The sequence below is a fragment of the Humulus lupulus genome, chromosome 1, assembly GCF_963169125.1.
Source record: "Humulus lupulus chromosome 1, drHumLupu1.1, whole genome shotgun sequence".
In the NCBI taxonomy this organism is placed as follows: Eukaryota; Viridiplantae; Streptophyta; class Magnoliopsida; order Rosales; family Cannabaceae; genus Humulus; species Humulus lupulus.
In genome coordinates, this window is record NC_084793.1 from 36,480,492 (window position 1) to 36,493,683 (window position 13,192).

At 36.1% G+C, this 13,192-nt stretch overlaps 1 protein-coding gene across 1 annotated transcript; it reads right to left on the reverse strand.

Moving 5' to 3' along the window:
- Window positions 1–9,650: 9,650 nt before the first annotated feature.
- LOC133791181 (uncharacterized) lies at window positions 9,651–12,209 on the reverse strand. Its single transcript, XM_062229106.1, has 3 exons — window positions 10,889–12,209; window positions 10,582–10,774; window positions 9,651–10,355 (listed from the first exon to the last, which is right to left on the reverse strand). The coding sequence occupies exons 1-3, from the start codon at window positions 11,348–11,350 to the stop codon at window positions 9,874–9,876; spliced, it is 1,137 nt and encodes a 378-aa protein (XP_062085090.1). The 5' UTR covers window positions 11,351–12,209; the 3' UTR covers window positions 9,651–9,873.
- Window positions 12,210–13,192: the final 983 nt, after the last annotated feature.

Below are 13,192 nucleotides of genomic sequence, written 5' to 3' on the forward strand. Positions count from 1 at the left end.
CCACCTCCTACTGACCAACCATGCAAGTGCTGGTCGAACATGTGCATGGTGGTAGGACAAACATTTGTTGGTCGGACGTGCATGGTGGTAGGACATTCATGGTGGTAGGACATGCACTTCTCTCCTCTAACATGGCACTCTCCTCTAGCATACCATGTTTCTCCTCGGACCAAATCCTTGGGGTCTCCTAGGACCACCCTCTTGGGGTCTCCTAGGACCACTCTCTTGAGTTCTCCTCGGATGCACTCTCCATAGCTCTCCTAGGATGCATTCTCCTTAGCCTCCTAGGATGCATTCTCCTTAGCCTCCTAGGATACACTCTCCTTAACTCTCCTAGGATGCATTCTCCTTAGCCTCCTAGGATGCATTCTCCTTAGCCTCCTAGGATGCACTCTCCTTAGCTCTCCTAGGATGCATTCTCCTTAGCCTCCTAGGATGCACTTTCCTTAGCTTTCCTCGGACCAAGGTGCACTTGGCTCGGTTATGACATCTTTCAAGCAGTCCAAATTCTTCGTCAGTCTACCGGGTCACTTTATCACAACTCTGAGGAGTCAATGTATTTATTGACTATTTAATGTGTCTTTTACGGACAATGTACTGCCATTTGTCACTTTTATTTCCACGTCATTGATCTCCAATTTTTGGGTATAACAATTCCATTTTTGATTTCTGAAACCCAACAGCTCAAAACACCAAAACCAGTCATGCAAAGCCAGAATTTAAACCTCTAAATTACGAATTGAAGCTTACCTCTTATGCTAAACAACCTCCTTGACAGATTCATGAGCTAAAATCCAAGCTTCTCAGCTTAATTCAATCCTTAAACATTAAAACCATAAGCACCTCAATATTCAGCCAAAACTCAGAATTTTAACTCCCAAAAACAAACTCAATTCTTACCTTGATCCTGGTTGGGTGTCCCTTAGCTGGGTACTAAGCTAAACCTTCATGAACTCAACTCAATCATAGAAATTTCCAGTTGAATTTTCCCTTAGATTTTTTGTGGTTTCTTGAAAGAGAAGAGAGAAGGAAGAGAAGAGAAAAGAGAAGAAGAGCTGAGATTGGTTTGTGTTTTGTTCCTCTATTTTTCATTAACTTAGTCTAATCCTAGCCAGTTAAGTCAATCCCGAGGCTCGGGGTACCGGAAACGTCCCCGAGGGCAAAACGGTAAATTTCCCCAATATTCCCGTCTAAGCTTTCTATCTACAAATATATCTCCATATATTTATTTCCATACCCAATAGTCTAAATAACTACCCGATACCTAAAATACCCCTGACTTATCCAAAGTCAAATATTATTAAGCCCCGTTGTGACTTTTCCCGCTATCTGGCTCCCTAGAATCGCCTCAAGTCGCTCACTGCTAATCTATCCACATAATAATGTGGTTGTCATAGATATAACATTAACCACATTTACATTCAAATATTCACACAAGCATACATTAAATCAATAAATTCACTCATAAGTCAATTATGTCTTCCCGGCACACTAATCAGGGCCCTTAAGCTATATTAGTGATTTTGGGTCGTTACAGTTAGAGTTCTGTAATGACCCAAAATCACTAATGAGGCTTAAGGGCCTTGATTAGTGTGTCGGGAGGGCACGATTGGTTTATGTGTGAATTAAGTAGTTTAATGCATGATTCTGTGATAAGCATGCTTGTATGGTTATATGAATGTATATGTGAAATGCATGTCTACGAGTATTAGTATGCATGTAGGCCCCGTTTAGCTTAAAGGGGTATATTTATAATTTTAGCTCGTTGAGGGCGTAAATGTGATAATATATTATAATTGTGAGGATCCCATTATTATGTGGGTAAATCTGCAGCATGTGACTTGAGGCGATCCTAGGGAGCTAGTAAGCGCGAAAGTCACAACGGGACCTAATACTTGACTTGGGGCAAGTTAAGGGGTATTTCGGGTATTAGATGGTTATTTGGGTTATCGGGTTATGGAAATAAATAACTGGAGATATACTTGAGGTTAGGAAGCTTAGGTGGGAATACTGGGGAATTTTACCATTTTTCCCTCGGGGACGTTTCCAGTACCTCGAGCCTCGGGATTGATTTAATTGCTTAAGGGTAGACTAAGTAAAACTTAGAAAGTGGTAGAAACACCAAGAACCGACCCTTCTCTCTTCCTCTTTTTCTCTCTCAGGGAAAACTACAGAAAAACTAAGGGAACTAGGCTGGAATTCAGAGAACTGAGTAGAGGATTTGGAAGATTAATTCAGTAAAAGCTAAGGGATCTAACCAGGAACTGAGGTAAGCATTGAATTGTACTTTTGATCATTTGGTTATGCAGCTTTGGGGCTGGATTTTAAGAGTTCTTAGGTTTGAATTTAAGGTTGAATTGAAGCTAAAAATTTGGGAGTTAGCTCAGTAATTGCTTGGAGGATTGAGTCTTCAGTGAAGGTAAGCTCCAATTTATGATATAGTGTTTGAATTATGAGTTTTCTGACTGGTTTTGGTGTTCTTGAGTGTGTGGGTTTCATAAATTAAAATGGTGTTTTGATGAGTTTCTAGATTAGGTTTTTGTTGGCTTATGTTACTGAAATCATGCTAGAATGTTTGTGATAATTGGAGTATATTATTGGGATGGTTATGGGTGGTTTTGAGTGTTAAAAATGGTGGTTTTTCTGGGTTCGAAGGGGTCGGGCCACGGCATATTTCTTGGTGTGTCGTGGCCCTCTGAAGCTAATGGGTGCTGGAGATGGAGGGCAGGCCGCGACATAGGGTATGTAGGGCCGCGGCCCGTGTCAGTTTTTGGATGAGGCTGAGCCTCTGGTTGGGGCCATGCCGTGGCATAGGGAGCTTGGGCCGCGACCCTTAAGGACATTTGTGGCCTTTTGGAGTTTTTAAGCGCGGGAACATAACCTAGGGTGCTCGGGATCGATTCTACTACCGTGTTTGGTGGAATTCGATGTCCCAGAGGCTAAAACCTTACCCGGAAACCTTTTTGCAATTATTAATGGTATCCCTTATCTTGGTTGTGACTAGGTATAAGCTAGGGCTCGGGAAACGGATCGTGCTCAAGAGACATCTCTCGTAATCAGTACACTTGGAAATTAAAGGTAAGAAAACTACACGCGGTTGTGAATTTATAATGGGACTAAGGGTTCCCTGTTTTGTATGATTTATAAAGGATGGTATTATGCCATGTGAATAACAAGCAAACGATCTAAGAGTGCCGAAGTTTACATTGGCTCATAGGGCTCGGCTCAACCACTGGTAGCTAAGGATAACTTATTATTCACTGAGTTCGGTTTAAGCGGACCGGATTCAGTGGGGTTAAACAGAAGGTGCGACCTAAGGGCGTCGACCCTAATTGTCATGTGATTTGATTATTATTATTGGTTGATGGATTTGTCATGCTGAATAACTGAGTTTTGGTTTGTTGATTCTCTGGTTAGGTTTATGGACTATATGATTAATGTGGTATGCTAAGTGTATAAACATGCTTTAAGGGTTATCAAATTGTTAACATTGTTTGTGCTAAAACGTTATATTTTCTTACTGGGCCCTAGCTCATGGGTGCTACGTGGTGCAGGTAAAGGCAAGGGTAAGCTTGATCAGCCCTGAATCGGAAAGATCTAAAGGCAGAATGTACATGATCAGCTGCTCGGCCGCTATGGTTGAGGAGGAAACAGGAACAGGAGGACCATAAATGTCTGTTTTTCCCTTAGAGTGGCTAGTGGTTGTTTGTACTTTGGAAATTTTGTAAACTGACTTTCAAACACTGTTTCTTTTGGGATCCCTTGTACAAAACGTTTAATTATAAGAAAGGTATATTTTATGACCAAAACATTTTAACCCTAGTTCATTAGTGATGTCAGTGACACATTTTCTACACCTTTATAAATACACAGAGTAACGGTCTTGGCTACCCAGGGCGTTACAAGTTCAGTTTGGAACTCGGGTTCTGGGGTTAATTCCTGATGAACTTATACTTGTGTTATGACTAGGGTTTTCGCCAGGCTCGGGTCAGGGTTAGCGCTCAGGGTCGTTTCATCTTTCACACCAAGATCAAGGTAAGAAAACTGCACCCAGTGCGTGAGATACGTGATTAGGGCTTGGCCCAGTTGTTAAATGTAATATGATTAGGGCTTGGCCCAGTTGTTAAATGTAATATGATTAGAGCTTGACCCAGCTATCAAATGTAAGACGATTAGGGCTTCGCCCAACTGTTAAATGTAAACATGATGAGGGCTCGGGCCCAGTTAATGAGCATGATTATAATTATGCCTGTGAATATCTATTTAAGTACACTGTAATGCTTTGTATCTGTGTGTATGATGAATGTATTATATGTATGCTTGTTCCTGACTGGAAAGCTCGGCTTATAAGTCGAGGATCTGTCTATTACATCCGATTAAAAGCTCGGCATGTTAGTCGAGGGCATATTGGTTAAAAGGCTCGACTTATAAGTCGAGGGGTTACAAGGCTTGGCTTATAAGTCGTGGTCGACACTATGCGCGCATAGCACATACCGTTATGGCTAGGCCACCCTGGGAGTGTATTATGCACTTGACTGGCTCGGATGCCACTTGAATAAATAGGGGTGTGATACGCACTTGTGTGACCCAGAGGTCGCTTACTTGTACAATGTGCTTGCTTGGTTTCAGTTATCATTGTTAAGCATTCTCTTATATTATGTTGATTATCTGAATCTGTTAATATGTTTTCTTGTTGAGTCTTGGCTCACGGGTGCTATGTGGTGCAGGTAAGGGTAAGGAGAAGCTTGACCAGCCATGAGTTGGAGAGCATTAAAGACGATGTGTACATTTATAGTCCGCTCGACCGCCACAGCTGGGATATCGCAGGGGAACTAGGGTTAGACCCTGTTTTGCCACTTAGGTTGGCTTATTTTGTAACCTTGAGTTACAAACAAATTTTAACTTGTATTTTAGGATACCATGTAAAGACTAAGTTTTTTTTTATGGAAATGTTTGTTCCTTTGACAAAAAATTTTAATACCTGAACCATTAGTCACTTAATCACATATTTTAGTTCAAATAATTCGTTTAGCGAGTCCAACACTAATTTAAACACACGTCATAACAATCCTTGATTAGTAGGGTGTTACAGGTACTAAGGAATTTTATTAGACTGGTGCTTTGACAATTTGCACCCGTGATAGCAAACTAATAAAGTTCTAAAAACTTCATAGTTATAGTGATTAATAAGTGTGTTATGTTGATATGATTGTCTCATTTAAGCTTATAATTATCTATTAAAGCAATATTTAAGATATGTATAGAATTGAGATTAGTATTATTGTTTGTGTGGAATTGTTTTATCGCAAAGAGTTTTAAACTCTTTCTTAACTGAGGATAAGCTAGTTGTCCCCTAGTCTTAGGATTAAAATATTCTTTTTGATTGGAAACCCTAGCAGATTGAGTTAGACTTTATTTAGATACTCTCCAGTATTATAACTGAGAAGAATCTTTATATTATACATATGGCTCGATCGTGAAGAAGAACGCACTGCTTTACTATTAATTATAAGTTTAAAATGTTGTTCATAATGCTGAAGAAGCAATTTCTCCATGTTCTGAAAAGAAAAGAAAAAAAATACGAAGTATGAGTTCTTACTAAAAGACCAAGTAGTTTTGTATTCTATCTGCAAATAAAGTTTTGGCCTTGTTGGGCGTAATCTCATCTATAATTGACATTTCACCCAAAAGTGAGTCACATGCCGGACCTGGCCTGGCCTTTTCAATAAATTTAGAAAAATCAGCTATATTTTTTACTAACATGTTGCCGAGGTAAATACAATATGTTAAACTATAAGGTAGACAGACCCTATTCTAGAGTCATAATTAATAAGACTTTAAATTTTTGTTTTGTTTTTATTTTTCAATTCTTGTGTGTGCATTGATTTATTGAATTGAGTTAATAGTAGTAGGACAAAAACTTGGACCTTCTCTTCTGCAAGGGTTGCAGTGCAGAGCATTGCCTTACAATTACAAAAAAATAGCGGAATCCCAATGCTTCATGAGCGTGCCACTAAATTATAGTTTATAATATAAGGCTGATTTTTCTACTTTATAAAAAGTCCCTTTTTTCTTTTCTATCTTTTCATTTTTCTTTTAATAAACAACCCATCTTTTGTTTTTGGCACATGATTTAGTTTTAGTTTCTCCATATATTTTAAGCAAAAAAAGAGTTTGCTTGACTTACTTTGTCAACATTTTTGTGATATATCTTTAACTCTAGGTTAAATTATTTTGGTTCTAACTTTAATCACTTGAATTTTTATTTGTATCGCTTGTTGTCGATACATATTTTAATAATACACATCCAAATTTTAACTTTTTTTTAATTGTAAACAGATGAATAGATAATTGGAGGAAAATCACATAATTATTATAACAAATAATAAATTCAAAATTCTCAATATGTATCATATTGAAGATTGTACCTATATTTAATTAGTTTGAGAATTTTTTCAAGGTGGTTTGTAGACAAGTTATATGAGAAAAATTATAAAGTTATACAATATGGTGTGAGATTTTTGTGTGGAAAGTATAAGAGAATTTTCGTATTAGAACAAAGATAATTATTTTGAGTTCAAATTTTGTAAAGTGCTTAATTAAGCTATCTATTGAGTGAGGGTAAATTTGTATGAATTCTTTGTTCAATTATTGATCTTCGTATATATAGAGTGTTCCATTACTTCTGTAATAAGAAAGTTTAAAAGTTGAGATGGTTACCATTGACAAATTATCATGTATTGTGTATGTAATTTGTTTTAATTCTTAAACTAGATGAACTTTATTCAGTTCGAATCTTTTTTTTTCACTTGACTTTTTTAGCTCTAGTTTCGGGGTTGTATATGGATTTTACAACAAAAACAATTGCATAAGTTTTTACGTACGATAATTTTGTCACTTATATGTTTTGTCCAAAAATGATATATATCGATATTATATGCGATCTCTAAATTTGAAAAAAATAATTCTACACTTAATAAAATATGGGGACACATTTGTTTTAATTTTATATTTCCGGAGTGTTTGTTTTGAGTAGTTGAATCTCATTGAAAAGTGTAGATGAACTTAGAATAGAGGTGATATTAAACCTAAATGTATAAAATAATTTACTTTACTCTTAAAAGACATGTAGAACCCACAAAAATTATTAACTTTATTCCCTAAAAATTTGAACCAAACATGAAAAGTGTTTTAGATTCACATTCCCACATTCACTTTACCTTATACCAAATACCCCATTCATGTCATTGATCCATAAAACATGCTCTAATCAATTGGAAAATAAAGTTCGATTTCATTTTTTAAGGTATAGCGCTCTTATTATTTTATTGCATTGATCTATTGAACATGCTAAAAAAAATAAGAAATAAGAATTTTAATTTGAATTGCAAACTTTCGTATATGTCTATAATATCAATTATTTGTTGTGTATATATAGATACTCTCATTAACAAACGTATGTTTATTAACGTATAAGTAACATCTTTGTGTTGCTTTTCACTTCCAACATTTCTATATAATAAGCCTCATATCAAATCCCAATTGGTAATAAACTATGTGGTTTAGGGTGGATTCTAATCCGATTCCTTTTTTTATTTAAAAATATAACAATAGTTAAAACTACTTGTAATTTCAGATCTACTAATTTAATTGGTCATATTAATTACTTGTCCGACCAAAGACTTGCATATTCAATGTGGCGCCGTATACATTGTTGATCCATAAAAATAAAATCTATAAATTGGAAACCCAAATCCATTATTAATTATAGTAAAAATAAAACAAGCTAAATATCAATCAGCCTAATATAGTCTTAGTATTTGTCATTCAAAGAATATAATAATAAAATTGATAAAAAATAGAATATAATAATAAAAATTGACAAAGAAATTGTACTTATAATATCTTTGTAACTTGCATTTTCATTGAAAAGAAACAAAAGTAAACAATTTGGGCTTGCTCTTACTAAGATCCACGTACAAAATGGATAAGAAAGTAACGTTTTTCTTAAGTAAGCTAATTTCCATCCAAAAATTTGGAAGAAAAAACAGATAAGTTAAAAAATAATCAAAATTCATTGTTCAATTTGCAATTATATCTAACTACAATTAAAACAGAATTCGATAAACAAGCTAAAGGGTTTTCAGTGCAATAGAATATTTTAGTAGTTGATAGGTTCCTTTCACCACGTAAACACAATTAGACATTGCTTCATAATATTAGCTGTTATTTATACTATTATCATTTTGACCCCACACAAAGCAATTATGTTACAATTCGGGCCCACTTTATTTTCCTTTTTATTTTACAAAATATTTAAAATAAATAAAAAAGAGAAAATTTATTGTATTTAGGGCAACTCCAACTTGCAAAATACCAAATTTGCTTTGATATCCCTTATACTCAAAAACCGAATGATAAATATCACAATAATATAAGATTGTTTATAGTGCCACACCATACATAGTATGCAATGGTAGATAACGACAAAATTAATTTATAATATAATAATATTATTAATATAACTTTTAAAATATATAATATATTTATCAAATATAATAGCAAGAATATATTATATTTTATTAGAGAATATAATTTTGAGTATTATGATTAGAATAAAAAAAATATAGTGCTAAAAATTTATTATTTTGATGTTGGTACAATAATAAAATAACGTTTATCATTGGAATTGTTCTTAGAGGAAAAAAAAGGAAGAAAAGAAAAAAAAAAGATATGGATAAGAAGAGCAATCACAAATTTAATATTTAATAAGTGTTTATTACTAAAAATTTTACAATCGCAATGATTGAGTGTGATGCTTAATAATACTAAATTATGTATAAAATATAATTAAAAAATTGCAAGAGAAAAAAGGCCTATGCATTGAAGCTTAAAGAATAAAGATGGTAGTTTCCGAGATGGCTGAGTGAACCCGGTTCAGTACGAGGCACGCAAACGACAAAACTCGGTGCACGTTAGTATAAAGTATATAGCAAATTCTTTTTATGCGCCAGGTGTTGAGGATTAACGCTATTATTATAACCGAAGGAACAAAACGTTGAGCTTATGTCTTTGACCGGAAAACGACTAAACTAAACAAGACAGACGACGCTCATCGTTACCCACCGAATTGTTCAACGGAAAATAATAGTTAAGCATTTTTTTTAAACAGTATAAAACTATATTTGAATAAAGATTATATAATTAATAAAAAAATTACAATGCCCAGGTCCAATTTTCAATTTCTAACCGATTGAAACAATAAAGTTATATACAGCTACAAATCATCTTTAAGAATCCTGGATCTATTTATGTAATTTACTTGAATTGTTCAAATTTTCCATTTCTTATTTACATGTATCAACCACATGTAAGCACAGTTTGTTGCCAAATAATAATGCTGATATTAAACAAGACCTTGTGAATATATTGAACAAATTTGGGGACCTATTTTTCTTGTTCGTTATCATATCTTACTTTCCTTTATTTGGTGTGGTGAGAAGTTTGGTACACATCTTTAATTCAATCAAGATTATACGAAAACTGCAATATTACACTAATATATCCCATCCAAAGGTTAGAAATAAAAAGAACAATTCACTCAAAATATACATACAAATACAAAACTTGACCCAAATGGGAAAAACAAATATACAAAACACGTAACTTTCATTATTATTGTTTTTCTCTTTATTATCAAACTGTATATAATATTCTATGCTAATTTGTTGATATTAAGTAAAATTAGACCCTTACAACAAAAAAACAGAAGGGGATCGACATGTTACAGCAGTACTATCACATAGGCAGAGCCATATACGAACGTGATTCTTCCACAGTTAAAGAAAAAAAAAAGATCAAAAATCAAAATTTTCATGGCTCATCGGCCATGACAGAAGCCAAACCAGTCACCTTCTTCTTCACCCCAAAACCAATATGCTGTCTCGGCACCACTATCCATTCCTTCAGAGCTTTCGATTTTTCCTCGTCCACCTCACCCGACTCGGTCTTCTTATCCACTGAGTTACAGCATCGATAACTCGGACCGGACTCGCCGCCGCAGCAGGGAGGAGCGTTTCGTGTGTGAGAAGACAGCCACTTGGCTTTGATGTAATCAGCCTTTCTCCACGGCGGAACAGGCATTCCTTTCTTCTTTAAGCTCTGCTTCGCCGCCTCCGCCACCACCGGAATAATCCTCTGGAGCCGGTCGGCTTTTCCGATGAATATGTACGGTAGGGTTTGGAGAATTGTCTTATAGGTCTTGGTTGGTCGAGCGATTTCAAACTCTGATCTGAAATCAACGTCGATTATCAATCGTTCGCCGTCGATTATAACGTCTATGTATTCGTATTCTCCTGTACATATATACATACAGACAAATTAAATTAATTAAACTGGATTTTTTTTTCTTCAGGAAATTTAGCATTGATTTTTTTATATATATATATTTTAAAATTTATTTTATTCCTTATGTCAGAAAAAGGAAGATGAATTAAATTGGATTTTCCTTCCGTGTTTCCCAGCAACCAAACATTACATATCCAAACGATTATTTTGGAAATATTAGATAAAAAAAAGTACCGGCGGGATAGGAGGGGGATTTTTCCCAACGAGATTTGCAGATTGAAGCGTCGTATCCGAGAGCCAATAATCCATCAGTAACGATCGTTCTGCAAATTTCGTCTTTACGCTTACAGATCTTGTTCCGATCAACGATTCTAGCAGTATCTGCTAACAAATTCCTTTCGCTGACACTCGAGCAAAGAACCAAACCCTAACCATAGAAAATAAATGTTCAGAAACGAAGAACAGCTCGTCTGCTTTTTAATTTTTTTTTTTATTATTATAATCAAACGAAAAATTCGATCATATACTCGGATCAATTTACCTTGAGAGCTTCACAACCCTCTCCAGAATTGAAGAAATTGGAATCGTGACCGATACCATTGAACAAGTCCAAATCGTCTTCGGAACCATCGTTACAGCTCCCGTTGAAGCAGTTGCAGCGACTCCGGCCACACTTTGGCGCAGAAAATTGTTTTTCGTTTCCACCACCTCCCTCAATGAAATTCTGAACCATCTTCGCTAAGCACACAGAGCTTGGCTCGAACTGCAGCTCGCCGGAGCCGTTGTTGTTCGCTTCTTTGATGAAATGCGGTTCGTCTCCGCTGCCGGCCTTCTCAACCAACGGCGCAGGCGCAGAAAGTCTCAAGACACTCGTGAACTGCCGCTCAAAGAGTCGCTTGAACCGCGACGTCTTCACCACCGGTTTAGCTGGTTCGATTAACCGAGTCGGCTCCTCAGCCTGAGTGTGATAATCGATTGGCTGGATCTTCATCGTGAATGGCATGAACAAAATCACTACGAAAGCTCTTTCTCTCTCGATCGGCAGTACCTCGGATCTTAGAAAAATCTATCTTCTGAACTCCATTTTCAGACCAGAAAGAAACTGAGCAGGTTTTTTGAGTTTGAAAGTCAAAGTTTGACCGATATATCTATTTTATCCAACTCCTAAATATGGATTTTTCCTCAGAGTATTACACTTCAGAAACCAAGAAGGAACGAACTAAAACCACTCTCTAACAAAATACCGAAACCCAAAATTTTATAAAAGAAAAAAAAAATAGAAATACCAAGTGGAACTCAAAAAGGAAAAATTATGAGAGTCACACAATAAAGCCTACGCTTTTACCAAAACCGACATTGAAAACTATGCATCACCTTCATCGATCAGAGCTACGTACAGAATCGACTCAGAGATCCACAATTTTGCAAAAAATGACGCAGTTGAGCAAAATTCGAGGCTCAAAAACCAGACAAAGGCTCGTTCAAGTCTCTGTGTGTTTATATATATTTATATTTATATATATATATATATGTATATAAAATGTTATATAAGGCTTTCCCACCTCTGATTGCTAAACCAAGTATGGAATAACTTCAAAACTCTGCCAAGTTAAAGTCGCTTTTGCTTCAGATAAAATGGTTAGAGATTCCCCGTGATACGCGAGAGTACAATACTATAAGACGTCATGACAATTTAAATGTATCGCACCAGTACTTGAATCAGCTCGGGTAACCGGAACCTTCATTTCTCGGCGAATACCCACCGGCGGTAAGTTTTGAAAATCTAAAAGAGAGAGAAATTGAGAACTCGTTCCGTTTGGCTTTGGGTTTTACTTTCTTAGGAGAGCGATGGAGAGACATGGCAGCAGAAGCGTGGGAATATAAAGACAGAAGATGAGAGCTCTCTGCTGACTAGGACTATATTGCCACCTGTAAGTCTTACGTGTCAGAATTATTATCTATCTCTCCCTCGGAAAAGGAAAATGTTTGGAATCGATAATGGTGTGTCAGTGGTTTGAACTTTGAACGAGCCGGTTAGATTCTGGGGTTAAAACGACACCGTATGATTGAAACTTCTTTTTTTCCGCCGTGCCGAAAATGCCCACAATTATTTTCGTTAAAGACGACAAAGTCACCAAAGTGATTGTTAACTTGTTACTCCACCGTGATACGGAGGATCTGTCTCCGTTAATGTTATTTGACGAAAATGTCCTTGACTTTTTGCCTAGGGATTAGAAAAAACTTCTGTAGGGTTGAATTGGTTATTATTTTTGTTCATACCTTAATAAAAACCTGCGTTTCGGTTGGCGCGGCTTGTACGGTGAGAAAAAGCCGCGGTGTGTAAGAAAGATCAAAGGTCACATTACAAATATCAATTTCGTGTACGGGAAGCTAGATGAGGGTAAATTGGTATTTTGGAATTCCAAAAACTTGAAAAGGAGAATTTAATGACTTTCGGTGAGCACCAGAGCATAGTGTGGTAAATTAGTGGAGGTAGAAGTGGATAGGATGGTAATTTCATGGTCGAGAACCGTTGAGTGTAATTTTGAGCACACTTGTCTTGTGCAACTTGTAGAGAGGGGCAATCTGGCCTATTTCTCTTTTTTCTAAGCGATAACGCGGTTAATGTTGTCGTTTTTGCAAGACACGCGTCACTATTTGAGGCAGACATTTATGTCCGCGTAGTTTATCTGATGTCGCCACGTGTCACCGTACGACGTCATCAGAACCCTTAGATTTCAAGAACAAAAGCAAAGATGACATTTCGTTGTCTCACATCCTTTGTCCTCCTCTCACCGCATCCTATAGGTTATTTATCCCGGTTTATGGATCCCACATTAGTCTT